The following is a 17180-nucleotide window of genomic DNA, read 5'->3' on the forward strand; positions in this document are numbered from 1 at the left end:
AAAATTAGCGGCCTAGTTAATATTGTACAAAAAAAAAAGAAGTACAAACAAATATGTAAGACAGCAACAAACGACAACCACTGAACTACAGGCTCCTGAATTGGGACAGACACAAACATACAGAATGTGGCGGGGTTAGGCATGTCTTTTTCATTAAAAAAAACAACCAAAAGGAACATTGGTACTGACATAAAAACCATTCAGTATAAAGTGGTTTTAAAATTTGAAATGACACTATGCAATGGCAAACATCAGTATTATATTGCTTACAGAGGTGATGAATGAATAACTTATCATATTTAACTGAAATTGTTTAAAGTATTATTAGAGTATGAGAAGAATGTCAAAATTATTTATGATTTATTGGAAATGTTTTATGGTTACTATTCTATATATTTCTAAATTTATCAATATCAGATATTTGTTGTCAAAACTAGATGTTGATTAAGTTCTATTATTTCATAAGAACATAGTTTTGTTATGTAATGGGATTTAATGAGGTTTTAGAAAAAAACATGAGAAAAGTATTAATGCTTTTTTAATAGATATCACTCATCTCATTCAAATCGGCTTGTTGCGCTGACAATTAAAAATGTGCACTGTTCCATGCATTTAATTTCAAATAAAAATTATAACAGAAATTGCATGTGCAATGAGTCAATTTTTTACAACTTTTTAATTCTTCAAAAGTAAATCGGCTGACTATTTCAAATTTTATTTTGTATTCTCGAATGTTATTGACGAACCTTCTTGTCAAGATAGATTTTAATACGTTTGACATCATATCATTGCGAAAGTCTGGACGTTACCATTCTGTATTGATACATTTATTTTATCTTAATTGTGTTTGCATTTTTAGAAATATTTGAAGACAAACAAAATGACACAAAGATAAATCAAGTTGGGATTTTAATATTGACACTTGACTTCTGACCAGTCTGGTGATTAATTGATGTAGCAAATTTAAATCCATATCATTTTAAAAATAATTTTAATTAACTGAGAACTTAAAATAAAATTCGTGTAATAATATAAATAATTCAAATTGCCACCAAACTCATATTTGTCATTTAAAACAATTGGAATAGCGTTATGTGATGACTTTAAGCCAATTCAGTGGCAATGTTCGAATCTAGCTACGTTAAGAGGCTTGTCAGAGAAGTCGAAAAATTACTATGAGATTATTTTCAGATAAAATGTTTTTAGCAAAAAATAGATAATAGATGAAACCGAAACATATGGAGCACCCTTCCGAAGCACGTGAGATAACCCTAGCTTTCGGTGGTTCGTGTTGCTCAGTCTCTAGTTTTCTATGTTATATTTTATGTACTTGTCTGTTTGTCTTTTCTTTTGCATTCATGGCGTTGTCAGTTTATTTTTTACTTATGATTTTGAATGTTCCATTGGTATCTTTCACCTCTTTGTTATAATGTACAATGCACTCTTATATGGAAATACCTTATATTCTTGTATTTTGTAAGTTGTCAAAAAAGTAGATAGCAAAGGCAGAGAGTAAAGATAGGGAGCAACGACTGTGTTATTCAAACCCACTAGTCGAAAACAAACTGATAAAGCCCTATCTTAAAACGAAAAACTAAGAAAGGAAAAATTGGTATAAAATGGTTTTTAGATATCCGTATTAAATCCAATTTTGTCTTTTAGATTAAGCTGTCCATTTTTATGAATATTTATTATTTCATAAGTGTTTACCTGAATCGCAGTAACCGCTAATTTAAACAGGACACGTTTACTACAAACTTATAAACCCAATTAGAGTAAAATCACTTTACTTAAACGTCAATTAAACCACACTTATAGTATTGTATGTGTTACGATTGAAATATTGAAACTAATAGTGATATACATTATATTAATTAATGAACAATCATTTACAAAATCACATAGCAAGCAACTTATCGAAAGTAATAGCCAGTGCTACAAAACCGATATTTTTTTTCCTGAAGTACCTCTCTGTCTTGCGTCTGACGACATGTCGGACAGTTTTAAACAATTATGCCATATTTGTTGTCACGTAAATGGGCGAAGCAGTTCATTTAGGACAGTTGGCTCTCACTTTTTTTTTACAAACTTCAGACACTGTATTTGATTGGTCACTTGAAGTTTACATCGCCTCCATTCGTGGTATTGCTAATGTTCCCATTGCGTCACGAATTAATAGAAAAAAAATCTATAAATATTGAAAAATCTAAATTAATCTTTCACTTACTTCTGAACTTGGATCTAAGAAAGACTAATTCTTTTCCTGAAAAGGTAAGTTTGTTATAGCATTTCTTATTAATAGTATTTTTATTGAGTTTTAGCAGCATTTATTAATGAATATGAAGACAACAAAAGTATAGTTTTTCCTGGTATCATAATAATTAATGACTGTTGGTCTTTATGATTGTATAATGCAGTAGCATGGTTGAGCATTGTCACATTTTATTACATATTGATATAATATAACGTTTACCATATATGATATAAACTTAGTAATGATTCTAAACTGAGAAATAAAAGCGCTGTTCCTTTGCTTTTTTGGGTGTGTTTTCTGCTGTGCATGTTCTGATTTTGTGAAATGGATGGTTACCTCATATCCTTTTGTTCTTTGACTTTAGATTTTTTTTTTTCATTTTAAAGCGACAAATGTGTATGTGGAAAATGCGTTAGCATCATAATTTAGACTTCTTTTTTAACGAAATAACTATTCGCTTTTTGCCTAATGGACACTATGCCATATAGATAAGAAGCTGTGGTATGATTGCCAATGAGACTTTTCACAAGAGGCCAAATGACTCAGAAATTAACAACTATAAGTCACCGTACGGCCTTCAACAATGAGTAAATAACATACCACATTGTCAGCTATAAAAGCCCTTTTAAGAACGAGATAAAAATTAAGAACATGTATGTTTTTTTCTCTGTAGGGTAAGGCAAAAGAGATGATGACGGTAAATTTCGATTATTACTGTTTAAAAAGTGTGTGTTATCTCTATACCCCAGTCATCTTGTTTTTTTGTACATTTCAGAATCAGTCGTAAATATCAAATTTTATTTATAACAGAAATTTACAAATATTTCAAACATTGTTGTAAATTTAATGAAATTTGATGCGACTGTCATACAAGTGAGAGGTTTAGCGCTATAAAACCAGGTTGAATCCACCATTTTCTACATTTGAAAATGCCTGGATCAAGTCAGAAATATGACAGTTATTGTACATTCGTTTCATGTGATTTATCATTTCATTTTGCCATTTGATTAGTGACTTTCCGTTTTGAATTTTCCTCGGAGTTCAGTATTTTTGTGATTTTACTTTTTTTTACAAAAACAATTGCAAAATCATAAACTTAGTATTTACAATAGACACTAATTCACGTATTAAATCAAATTTGTCAATTTGTACCAAATTTTGAACACTTGCTTAAAGTTTATAAGTTTTGCTAAATCAAATAAAAGGGATACTTGATATACATATAAAATAGCAAAGGTTCGACCAAATTTCATTGCAATTAAATATGAATGAGTAAACATGAAAAGTTGACAGACACATTTGTTAATAAAACATCTGTACACGTTCAATTGTCTATAGGTTTGAAAAAGAATTAATGGTAACATAGAGTTTTCAATGAATTATAAAACGTTTTCAGAATATAGAACATCAAAAAGTTAAGTGTCAGGCGACCAGGAAATAATATAACGTCTACCAATTATATTGGAAAATAAAAATCTTTTATTGTTTTAGTTTGAATAAGGTGATAATTTGATTTGACAGCAGTATTTATTCATCTAAAACGGAACTTCAATTGTATGTCTATGCAGCGTCAATTGTACTTTTACTTCTATGCAGCGTCAATTGTACTTTTACTTCTATGCAGCGTCAATTGTACTTTTACTTCTTTTGGATTTGTAGTCTAGTTATAGTTATCAAAGGTACCAGGATTATAATTTAGTACGTAAGACGCGCGTTTCGTCTACATAAGACTCATCAGTGACGCTCATATCAAAATAATTAAAAAGCCAAACAATTACAAAGTAGAGAGTAATAGACACATTATTAAAATAGACTGTCAAATACAATAAGGAGTAAAGTTTTCATTTTTTTTACTATCGTTTCATTAGTAAAATACATTGTTTGACACAGTATTTAGGAAAATTATGACGGTTTTTTTTTTTGAAAAATCATTATCGGTTATATACCTGATGAGTTTTGTAGGTTAATATTGAATCTGACGTTGGGATTCTAGTGGCTACTAATTTTACGCCCTTGATAGCTGAAATTATTAAAATAGACTGCAACTTCCGCAAGTAACAAAAAGACGGAAAGTTTTTCCCCTTTTTAAACGATTTTATCATTTGTAAAACATTGTTTGACACAGAATTTATAAAAATTGTGACAATTTATGGCAAACTCTTTTATCAATAATATATTTGATGAATTTTGTAGATTAAGATTGCATCTAGCGTCGGGATTCTAGTTGGTATTTATTGTGCGCCTCTGATAGCTAAAATGTTTCTGTACTTTTATGAAACAAAAATATACAAAACCTTCTTAAAAATAGATAGGAAAACAAGAACATAAAAAGTAAAATAACTAAAATACTGAAGTCCAAGGAAAACTCAAAACGGAAAGTGAAATTAAGCTTTGAGGTTTATTGATGTGTCCTTTCGATGGAAACTAGAAATTAGTTTTCTAAAGTCCTCGTATGTTCAAATGAATTAGAAACTAAAAAGATACCATGCAACGACTGTCTGCTATATATCTAAGTCTAATCCATGCTGGTCACGGTGATTGACAAGTCAAAGTTTGGATCGACAAAACAATTATCTATGTTTCCAATTGTTAACGTCCTTTTCCAAAGTGGTATCATGTGATCTCAGCTTGTATATTGAGTTTACATATCCCACTAGTAGATAAACTAGGGACTGCTACTTGATATGGCTTTGGGTTAATATGACTAGTGATTGGTGATATATGCATATACGATTTCAATCATTTCGACGCATTTTTTTTCAAATTCGTTGAATTAGAATTACATACAATTCCATATGTTTTTATTTACAAGTTTATCTTTTACCAGTTGAATTTAAAATAGATGCATTTCAATTGAAATACATAATTTGTAAAATAAAGGCAACAGTAGTTTACCGCTGTTTAAAAGTCATAAACCGATTGAGAGAAAAAAACAGGGGTAACAAACTAAAACTGAAGAAAACATTTTTTGTTGGACGATGTCTGATGACTTTTCCACGGTTGACGGTCGGAATCATTGAAAACAACATCGTGCAATAGACTTTTCTAGGATATATGGAATGTCTATTTTGAACATTTAAGAATGGATTTGAATAGGAATGGCACTATTGTGTTTGAAAAAATGCCATGGTAAATTTGAGATTTGACGGTCGCATATATCCGTTTAATTGGCTAGACAATAATCGTCGCAAAAACAACTCTATTTGCAAATACAATTGTATTTGTGACCGTAAAATTACAAATTGGTGGTGGCAAATTTTCTTACAAAGAACTTTCGTTTTTTTAAGAAGAGTTCACTTTCATAAACTATCTCTTTTGTATTAATTTGCCCCTTTCCATATCAACAGCGACTTTCGGTATCAGGTAAAAAGTCTAATTTCGGTAGGTCACATTCGTGAAAAGGAAAGGGGATCGCAGTCACGACATACAGGAACATATCCGATATCATCTTGTATTTTCCATATCCACAACCAACTCGTGATGGCGTCCGCAAAATTTACAAATGTATTATTCAATAGAAGGACAAAACGCGACCACCACTTGTCGTTAAAAGACCCAATGCTGACTCGCAGTTTTTTTCTTTTTGATCGAGAATGTATGTAACATTCAGACATGAACCTATAGAATGTCTTTACAAATTATATTAAAATGCTGAATTGCAAATGCTTAGAAATTCAAATGGAATTTAAAACATTTGTTAATCTATACCATTTTCTCCAATTCAATCTGCATAAGTATAAGTGTATTTGTAATTCACACAAAGCGCAACATGCAATGCCATGCATATTACTGAAAATCTATAAGTGATTGCGTATATAAAACTATAGAATTGTCATAATTGTTTAAGGAAACGATGATGTACAGTAGTTTAAATGATATTTGTTTTGTGATGCAATCCGCTGACTGGTGTCATGCAAAAAAGTCTTTTAGTTTATACGTTTTCTTGTATTTTTATTTTACAAATACCAGCTGCGACATTTGAAGACAGTTTTTTCCCCATTTCAAATTCTCTAATCCTGATACTTCCTAGTACTCTCCATTGCTCATCATACTACTTTGTACATTTTATACAATGTTAAATGAGTTGATTCAAACTTCTTTAAAAAAAAAAGGACTAGATGAACTTGCATCATAGTTTGCCGGTACTGAGAATCATTTAAAGCATTGAATCATTAAATAACAAGTTGTTCTGTACTATAAATTTCATTTCCAATACTCATCCTAGTACTTTGTACCGTTAATACAATATTTAGTGCGTTTATTCAACGTTGTATTGAATCACTTTTTTAATACATGCTGCTTGCGTTTGGGAGCTTTGTGAAAAGGTATACTACTTCTCGCTTGCTTGTCTATGTGGAAATTTATAGTACAAATCAGCTGGTCATAGAAATTATTCAATGCATTCCGTGGATACCAGTACTGACAAAATATGACTCAGGTTCATCCCGTCCTTTTTGTTGCTGAAGTTAACTATCTCACTCGCGAATTGGACAATTTGTCATCAACCTATTGTCACCTTAGATTTATTTGAAATACCCGTTTGCCTACAGTAGTATAAAGCAAGCATCTGTTCAATGAGTGCGGTAACATTCAAACTATCGGCAAACAGGAAGTAAAACGCTCTGCAGATGTAAGAATTACGTACACTCTATAACTCAACATGATGAAACTATATAACAAACACAAAACCATTCCCTTTTAGAAGGAAGATCAGTTTTGACATTAGCTTACATAGTACATTGACAGCTGGAAATGTCAAACTATCGACAAAAAGGAAATGGCTTTGAGGCAGATTCAAAAATTGCTTTCCCGTTACAAATGAACATTAGGAAGCTGTTGAACAAATTATGGTTATGGAAGCCATCACGAACATTTTCTACCCAGATTTTTAAACAGTGACAATTATAGATTTGCTATCACAAAATAATCTCAAAATAACATGGCCGCATTAAGACATGACAAAAACAACTACTGACCAGGTTTCTGTTTGTGGACAAGCTCATTCATACTTAAATTATATTTAGTTATGTATTGCACGATCACGTCTGTGCTTAAGTTTTAGGTTTTTGCTTCATGTAAATAACAACGGCCATACTTTTCCTTTCCACTTACACTGACAGAATAATCGAAGCAATTAAAACATTACACTTATTTTTTGAATTTTGTAATCAATTAGTGAAACTAGCTTAACGGTTTCAGTTGATATATCTATATATTTTTTTAAGAATCCCCAAAAATGTTTGTCTTTTTCTATGCATGGGTTTATCTGATGGACGTTCTCAAATATTGTTTGCAATTTTACTCTGTAGGAGTTAAGGGTGCAACTGGTATGATCAGTATCCATATTTTGAACTACAACCAATTTTAAAGAATACTATCCACGTCCACTTGTATTTTTGTCCATCTGATGAGTTAAGCCTTTTTCAACTGATTTTTATAGTTCGTTCTTATGTTGTATTGTTATACCACTGTCCCAGGTTAGGGGGAGGGTTGAAATCCCGCTAACATGTTTAACCCCGCCACATTATTTATGTATGTGCCTGTCCCAAGTCAGGAGCCTGTAATTCAGTGGTTGTCGTTTGTTTATGTGTTACATATTTGTTTTTCGTTCATTTTTTTTACATAAAGAAGGCCGTTAGTTTTCTCGTATGAATTGTTTTACGTTGTCTTATCGGGCCTTTTATAGCTGACTATGCGGTATGGGCTTTGCTCATTGTTGAAGGCCGTACGGTGACCTATAGTTGTTAATGTCTGTGTCATTTTGGTCTTTTGTGGATAGTTGTCTCATTGGCAATCATACCACATCTTCTTTTTTATATGACTAATTGCTGTCTACGTGTCATTCTAATGCACCATTACATCAAATGCGTAATAGTACACAGTTTCTTCTACATACATTTATAAAATATTGATCTATGTATTCTTTCATAAAAAAAAATTGAAAACAAATACTCGTATACCAGACAACTAGACTTTTTTGGTAAGTGAAAAAATGTCAATGCAAACAAATATCATTGAACTGAGTGAGACTGTTGATATTTACTGTTAATATATTTCAAATATTTTCATCTTGAGATATAATTTCACTAAAAGCATTCTTGATTGGTTTTGTGAGTAGCATTGCGGAAGTCGTTGATCTTTAAGGATACTACGAAATAAAGTTATAATATAATAACATGAAAGATGAGTACAAATGTTAACACTTTCAATGTGTAAAATAGCCAACAACTATAGAGAACTATATTATTGTATCGTATTCAGCGCATGCTTAAGACAATACACTGTTTTCCCACTACCGGTTTTCCACGTTTTATCTATCCACAGTTGTTTTCAAGTTTTATACACTAAGCACGATGGCTGATTGGTTGAAATTGTCGAACTAGAGGAAATTAAACTTTATATTTTCATTCATTTACCTAAGCCAAAGATCAGATTCCATAACAACTTGGATGCACATGTACATGAAAGAAAACCGATGTTAAACACCCATTTCGGATAAAGCATTTAAGCATCATAATAATAATAAGTTGGAACACGACAAAACAAACAAACACAAAAAATATGCAGCGTTTGCAGGTAAAACTTGTATATTTTATATTCATCAGTATCCCAAGGAGCATATATTTAGTATTCACCAATACTACAAATGCTATAAATTAAAGGAATAGATGTTTTGTTACCACTCTTCTAATTCATGTTATATATTTTTGTCGATCTTATTGCAGATGAACATGAAGCAAAATACAACAAGTATAATTGTAGCAGTAACGATATTATTAGCATGTGTAGTGCAAGCAAGATATACAGATGATGACTTGGATCGGTACGTTTTGTTTTTATATTTGTGTTTGCATTTGTCAGTTTGTAGTCTTTGTTTTCGTCGGTATTCAGTCTTTATATCGACATGATCGAGTATGCGTGTGTATTCACTTTTCATATTGATTTTCGGCGTACCCTTTGCTTACGTGGATATGCAGTCTTGTTCTAGACTTCTTTTTGTTTTCTTTTGCTGAAGTTTTCTTTCCGAATAAAACACATTCACTGATATTGAAGACTTCATATCCAAGTGCGTCTTTCTATTCGTTTTTGCTACGCAATATCCGGTTACTTTTTAAAAGCGCGTAAACTACTTTTTCGATCTTTCTAAATTCATGTTTGCAGTACAACCTATACATCTATGATTCAATATTCTCAATCTGTATTGCCATATACTATGAATATTTCTCAGTTCACAGCGTGAGTCCATGCGCTTTCATAATAATTTTTATGCAAAATCCTCCATGTTGTTTCATGTCCTTTTTCAAATAAAGAAAGAAATTTAAAACATTTTGATATATTTGAAGGACATTGTAATGTCTGAAATTTTCACTCCTTATTTGAAAATAATTTAACATGGAGTTGAATAAAAAAAAAAACGTATACTGTCGGCTTGTGAATAACACTTTTATAAGACATCTAAAACCTGAATGAAAAGAAAGACATTTTGCGATTTTGTTACCTGCCTTGCATACATCTAACGTCGGGTTTGATGGAACGTTGATTTGTCTAAATCTTACCCATTTTAACTTTTTTATTGCCAGTTTTTATTTATCAATCAAATGTGTTATTTGGTTGTTCTCATCCCAAAACTGATACGTTCAAATTCGATTTTTATTTCAAAGTTTGTTGCCGGTTTCACGTTATTGTTTGTTAGTGTGAAGTTCCCCCCAGCCTACAATTTCAAACTACTACATTCTTATTTTTACTTTTTCGTACCGATTTTTTTATAGGAATATTTAAATTTTGAAGTCTGTGTATATTTTACACAATTTAATTATGGTAGAAACAAAGCAATTGTTTCATTCTATTAAAATACACCAACAATATTCAAACGACAGCAAGCAGATGCACAGAAATGATATTCTTCTTTGTTCAAAACAACTTTTCCAAGTCATTCTCGAACATGCTCTCATCCATCAATTTTCAACATGGTTCATTAATAACCTCTTAAATTGAAAAGACGTTTTTCATTCAGTAAAATAACTGTGTGAATCTTCTATCTGGAATTAATATCAAAAAGCTGTCGACATTATCTATGAAGTATTTCTTTTTGATACTATTTCCGGTTTGTTTGGAATGGAAATATTCAATATTTGTCAATTGCTGTTAAACCTTCTCATTACGCGTTAGGAGTAAAAAATCAAATACTTCGACGTAACGTAAGCCTTTACTAATGCCTTTCCTAGAAATTCCTTTATACTAATTTATTTGATTTTGTCTGTTAAGATTTATATTATCAATCTCAATTTGTTAATTTGAAATCAATTTATCCATACTTTGCGACGAAGCATTTCTGTAATTGTTTACTATTTGAAGTTTAAATTACCGTTCCTCTTTTCATAAGTGCAGTAAAATTACGACAGATCATCGCTTTTTCACAGCTACTTTAAACTTGATGCTTCCTCGGTACCGATTGGTTGTTTTATTTATTCACCAATTAAAGTTAGAAAATTTATTAGATTTGTTTTGCTTCTTTGTTACACAATAAGAATAATCAACTTCATACAAGATGATTCGAAAAAACGACAAAGCTTTTCAAAACACAGTTTTTTATACAATGTCAAACAAATTATATTAATAGAAATGACAACACAGCATAAAAATAACAAGAATGATTGTATTTGATTACTTTAATGCTAATAAATCTCCATACAGAAATGTTCAATAATTGAAGACAAAAATCGTTACAATATGATAGTGTCATAACAAATTATTTAAAATCACTTAGAATTCAAATGTTCATATATTCCAAATCTTTGCCATCATTAATTATAGGATAGAGAGGTTTTAAACGCCAACTATGGATAAATTATACTTTCCCCGCCTTATGTTATTTGCTATTTTGAGAAAAAAGATTTTTATAATGTCAGAAGAGTACAGAGAACCGTTATATTAATATTTGATATCATCCTACTATGTACTTTAATCAAAGCTATAATTTTTAATGCATTGAAAGTCTGCGTTCAAATTAAGATGAAAATTGTTCGAAACAAATTATGCAATATTTTTCGCTGAACAAATCCATCTAAAAGATCTACTTTTTGAGAACGTACCACATGTTGACCGTATTTTCCTCAGTAGATTTCAGTTAATGATTCAAAAAGTTACCAAAGGTTTTTCTAGCGACGACTTCATTTTGTTTGATACAGCAACATTTGGACAGTACTTACATTATCTACATTTAAAATACCCATTTCCCAATGATAACAATAAACCGATCTCGCATTTTCTCTCAGAATTTCCTGATATAAATTTTCTGAAGTGAAAGAAAGCTGCTGAATTAAAGTTTGTAAATCTGCTTTCAAAATCGGAATATACTCGGGAATTACCAAACAACCGCAAAAGAAAAGACTAAATAATTTGAAATTTTTTTGATAATATAATTCTTTATGTATATGTATGCTTCTTGGCTATACAAAAATGACGACTCCTGCCCAGGAGAAGAGAACTCGGAACGCAATAAGTTTGGCCTTAATTCTCTAAATGAAGGTCTTGTAATAATTGGACATGTGTACGCTGTCCTCCAATATGGCGGTAAAAGAAAGAAAAGCTCTAAATCTACTTCCCTCAATGGATTTTTTTCATTACTTGTGTATTATGTCATGTTTATTCCATAATACACAAACAGTAGTAGACATGAAGAAACTACTTTATGTCTTTTCGATGAGATTGGGAATTGTGTCCTACGACACTTATCCGTTTAAGTGTAGACTTTTCTACGCGAATATCGGTTTGTATGTATATATGTGTGTGTTTTCATGTTATATGTTTGTGACTGTGTTTTCAGTGTTAAACGTCAAATGGCCGATGCAAAGGCCTCTGAGTATCTAGCCCTGATCAGACTGGGCCTGGCCAGTGGGTGTCGAGAGATAGGGTGCGGCCTGATTGATTTTCACACCAGGTACAACAAAATGTACGTGTTGTTTCGTCCAAGTAACGTAACGTCAAGTGAAGTGGTATATATGATGGAATGATATATAATATGATATAACCATTATACTATAATATATATATATATATATATTGATATCTAGCATGAAACAGTATATGCATTAATATTTACATATATTAATATTTATCAATGAAAATTTGCAATATAATCTTATGTTACACAGTCCAATTTGTAAATGCGCCATTTCCTTCAATATATGAAATATTTGTTAACATTGACGAACCCAATTAATAAAAAAGAGACTTACTTACTGGTAACTATTATTAAAATTCGTCGTTTTTCACAAGTTGGACTATGTAGGCTTTTTATTGGCATGCTGACACACATGCTTTTAATTTAGTTCAAGAATGATCATAAGTTAAACGATATATTGAGCAGAACATTGAAACAGAACTTAAAACGTTACAATAATGGAGGATAAACCAATGAAAACTAATAATATTTTTTATTTTTGTTTATTCAACTCATTTAGAGATCAAAAGGCCTTTGACTAGCATAGAATGAGTTTAGCGTTATCCCATATTTGCTGACTTTTAATTTCTGAATTGACTAATTCAAAATTACAATTAAGATAATCTCCAATTATAAGACAGTAATTGCTCATATATTTTGAAATTCAAAACTTTCAAAATATTATGATCATCATTAGGTTATTCAACCAATAGATACAATCGTCACTTTCGAATTAGAATCTTAAGAAGAAAAAACCAAGCAGGTGATACTTAGAATGTTTATTAATTCATGATCATCTACTGGGTTGTAACCTATCTTAATCGTCTCTTTTGCCATTCATGATCGGACCATTTCAACTTCATTGATGTAACGTTTTTAAACTCTGCTCGATAAAACTCCGTTTATTTATTATTTTGCATGATGTTATGTTATATAACGAAGAGGTGGTTTAGAAAGAAAAAAAAGAAATAATTGAAAAAATAATGAGAGAAATTTATAAATTTATCTAAAATCTAAGAAGAAAATAAAACCATTTCTTCCTCTGTGTTATGTATGCTAATATATGCATGTTGCTACTACCTTTCACTCACAGGTTTGCCAAGAGGTCATGGTCAGATCAACGTATAGCCGATTATCAAGCCAGACTGGCATTATACCAAGGACGACCTTTACTATCGCATGGTCAGTTTGACACAAATAAAATGTAGGTATCAATTTATTTATATTGCAGAAATGACGATGCTTTGCTGCAGCGTTTCCAGGCTCATTTGCATGCTCTTCCATTTCTTTATGTCATAGAATACTTGATATGCGGGTTCGTTTAAAAAAAAATATGGTACATGTGTTTTAGGCTCGATACTTACCAAATTGTACCAAATATGCATCAGCTATCAAATTTTTATCAACTTCTTATGGCATAAATACAATGTCATCTTCATATTTATCAATTACTGACCAAGAAGCCGTACATTAACGTATTCTATGACACATCACACCATCCCCAATTGCAGCTTCAATGCACTTATAATCTTCCTGGGCATAAACCGCATGCTTGATTTACTACAGATTTGAAAAGCGGACGTCTTCAGACCAAAGAATTGCTGAACTTCAGGCGCTGATTGCGTTGTCGCGAGGTAGTGGTATAGTTGGGCATGGCAGAATTGACCCATATGGCATGTAGGTATCTCTGCAAAATTTGGTCAGGCTTTACGGATGTTTTCTGCATTCAGGTATCTCTGTTATATCCAATCCAGAATCGCTTGATACATCTAGCATGACGCTATCAATACTGGTAACACTTGCTATTAATAAGGCAGCGAAATAAAGTGTGTTCTTACAGAAACAAAATATTCCATTTCTATGAAGGAGTTAAAGAGAAAAACAAGTGCTTAGCTACGTTTTCTCCTCCGAAGAAAAACGAACAAACAAATAAAGCAAAACGATTCCTGCTTGAAAAAAACTAACATCAAAACATGCATATACATTTATTATGAACCAAACAAAAACATTTTAAATCTTCTATATTTGAATATAATCCCGAATATTTCATGCAAAATCTCTGACAATGTCTGATGAACAATAGTGCTATAGAAGAACGTCATGGACTATAAGCAGAGAGGAATTCGTTACTTATAAAAGAGCACTGTTATTTGTAAAACAACACAATTTAAAATGTTACCAAATGAGTTACAGACATGCGCAAATGTTCATTATATGGCCTTACAATATTAGTCTTTCTCTTTGACACATTCTGTTATTGTTCATGCTTATTAGTGAGCTACGTAAAATGCGCAAAACTGAACATATTTCTGCTTTACAACGTTAACGTCACAAAATTAAATCATTCTGCATTTATGATTCTTATTCAGCTGTTGTTCAGCGAAATGTTCATACAAAATTGCAACTGATGTCAGCAATATGGATTCAACTGCAGTGTTCTCATTACTTCAGTTTGTATTGCACATAAGTGCGCAGACAGCAGCGCACTCACTTGCTAGAAAATAATACGTTACGACAAGCAAACCATCTCCTAGTATACATTACTTGGTATACTAGAAATTGCTTATAAGAAGAAACAAAATTAATTTAAAAGCAAAAGTAATTGGAAAATTAAATTAATTGCAAATATCTATATTTAATTGAGATACATAATATAAATAGACCATTATACCAAAAAGAACGCTGCAGCTTTAAAGAGACCTCGTCCACAGTGCTAAGAAAATGAGTACGCGTTCATTGCTTAAAAATATACAGGTATTACAAAAGGTTCAGCTCACAAAAGCATAGAATTCTTGAATTTTTCTTTACAACTATTGTGCTAATTCTTCAAAACCTCATTGGTAGGCGAAAGCTTCGTCATTGATCGCTTTGCTTGTCGTCGTTAGAAAAAAAGGACAAAAAAAACCCCCAAAAGACAAGAAACGTACTGCAAATACACAGTTAGTTAAACACTTTTAATCTATCAATATAGAACCGATACATCAATTTCAAAGGAATAAAAAAAAACATAAATTGATAAAGTATATTGAAAATAAATTAAAATGATTCATGCAAAATTAAATTGTGTTTCTAAATATCCAAACACTCATATGTGCGCAATCCAAATTTTTCTGATGCATTTCTTTTTTCATTCCTTTCACAGTGGTAGAAGGAAAAGAGATACTGGAATACTCAGAACACTCATAAACAAAAACAGACTTTTGCAAAGTTCTGACGACAGCCATTTATGATCTGATAAATTTGTAAGTATATTTTGTAAATTATCAAATTGACTCATCTTCTTGTCTTCTATTATTGCGATGAATAGCTGTATCTTCAGTATATGCATTCACGAACTTAAAACATTTGAAAAAAATATTGGAGGTTTCTACAATTCAAAGTTTCTGTCCTTACTTGATATACCTTTTGTATAGTGCAGGACTGCTGAGGATTTATACCTGCTCTCCCGTCAATCCACGATACAGTAACTACTATGCAAAATAAAGGCAACAGTAGTTTGGTAATGCGCATGCTGTATAAGTGTTTCCTTATTGTTAACCAAAGTTACCCAACTCATGACTTTCGAATGTATGACCTTATTCCCTTAGCTTCATTGATTACGTGATACTCATAATGGATAGTGTCACATAACACCAAATTACATAGAAACTAATAACAAAAAAATCAAAATTATATGAAATGTATGTATATATGTATTTTTTTGTTTATAATATCAACCACGTTTGTTTCAGGTAGATTTATCCGTCCAGAGAGCTTTCGTAGTCATCTAAATTTCTGTGGAATAATGAAGCTTCAAAAACAATTATGGACAATCAATTTCCGGAATCAAATTTACTTTATTTTTGTTTCGTCTCAGGAAATCTAGCTGCGCTAGACGTCTTGCTATTTATTTTGTTTATTTATTATATTTTGACGAAAATGTGATATTAAACGTGAGGCACTTTGTCTGTTTATATTGTGTATATCTGATAAGAATGGTTGAGATTTTGAGTACGTAAATAAATGGATCCATTTATTGCAATTTATGACTATGCTTTAATCTTATTTTATACCTGACCAGACATACAAATGCAGAAAGGTCACCGGGTATTTGACCACCTTTTATTTAGATAGCTGTAAAAGCTAGTTTTACAAAGATTCCAAAAACCTAATATCCAGCTACATAAATGCATTGGAGTAGTAAAACAAATCAAAATAAGAACTCTCTTTCAACTTGTCTTAAAGCTGTTTCGAAGACAACTGCGAAAAAAACCACATTTCCACAAATCAAATCTTTTCATTAACGCATTGATGATACATCAAAATTTTTGAACGGACATTGCACAAAGTTATGCTTTTCTGTCTATGGTGTCTTCTTACTAAATCAATTGAATGTATACTGATTGACACTTTAGTTTAGTGAACTTGATTTATTTGTTACTGCATTTGAACTAGCTTCTAGTAATTCCGAGTACGCCTGCAAAATATAGGCCACAGTAGTTTACTGCAGCTCAAAAGTCATGAATCGATTGAGAGAAAACAAATCCGGGTTACAAACTAAAACCAAAGGAAAGCCATTTACTATAAGAGAAAAACAACGAAACAACAGAACACTGATATGCAAACAATACAAACGACAATGCATCACACACAAACACAAACTATTAAAAAAAAACTGCCATATTCCTGACTTGGTACAGGACATTTTAAGAAAAAATGGTGGGTTGACCAGATTTTGTGGCTAGCCAAACCTCCTCGCTTTATGGCAATGTTAAATATGCCGCTGAAATGATAACATTATATGACGGGAATACAGTTTTCCGCTCGTTTCATTGATTGATAACGTTTGATTTGGCAGTTCGTATGGACTTCCCCCATACTTTAGTGTTTGGTATTTTTGTTATAGTTTTTCTGTCCTTTATTACTTTCTGTGTGCCTCGCAGCAATTTAAAGATTCAATCAATATCAAACTGATTTGCTCCACAGTGCGTTCTTATAGTAAGC

General features: G+C 31.5%; 1 protein-coding gene across 7 annotated transcripts; it reads left to right on the top strand.

Moving 5' to 3' along the window:
- Nucleotides 1-2115: 2115 nt before the first annotated feature.
- Nucleotides 2116-16222, top strand: LOC143083121 (uncharacterized). 7 transcript variants are annotated; one of them, XM_076259351.1, is made up of 5 exons: nt 2116-2271; nt 8980-9077; nt 13291-13401; nt 15340-15439; nt 15933-16140. In XM_076259351.1, exons 1-4 carry the CDS (start codon nt 2152-2154, stop codon nt 15425-15427), a joined length of 417 nt encoding a protein of 138 aa, XP_076115466.1. In that variant the 5' UTR covers nt 2116-2151; the 3' UTR covers nt 15428-15439; nt 15933-16140. The 7 variants fall into 7 exon arrangements, 2 of the variants coding, with proteins under 2 accessions (XP_076115466.1, XP_076115465.1); XM_076259350.1 differs by having other exon boundaries at nt 2117-2271; nt 15929-16222; XR_012980549.1 differs by lacking the exon at nt 13291-13401 and adding an exon at nt 12081-12206 and having other exon boundaries at nt 2135-2271; nt 15929-16222.
- The last annotated feature ends 958 nt before the right edge of the window (nt 16223-17180 follow it).

Source organism: Mytilus galloprovincialis, chromosome 7 (assembly GCF_965363235.1).
Source record: "Mytilus galloprovincialis chromosome 7, xbMytGall1.hap1.1, whole genome shotgun sequence".
Lineage (NCBI taxonomy): Eukaryota > Metazoa > Mollusca > Bivalvia > Mytilida > Mytilidae > Mytilus > Mytilus galloprovincialis.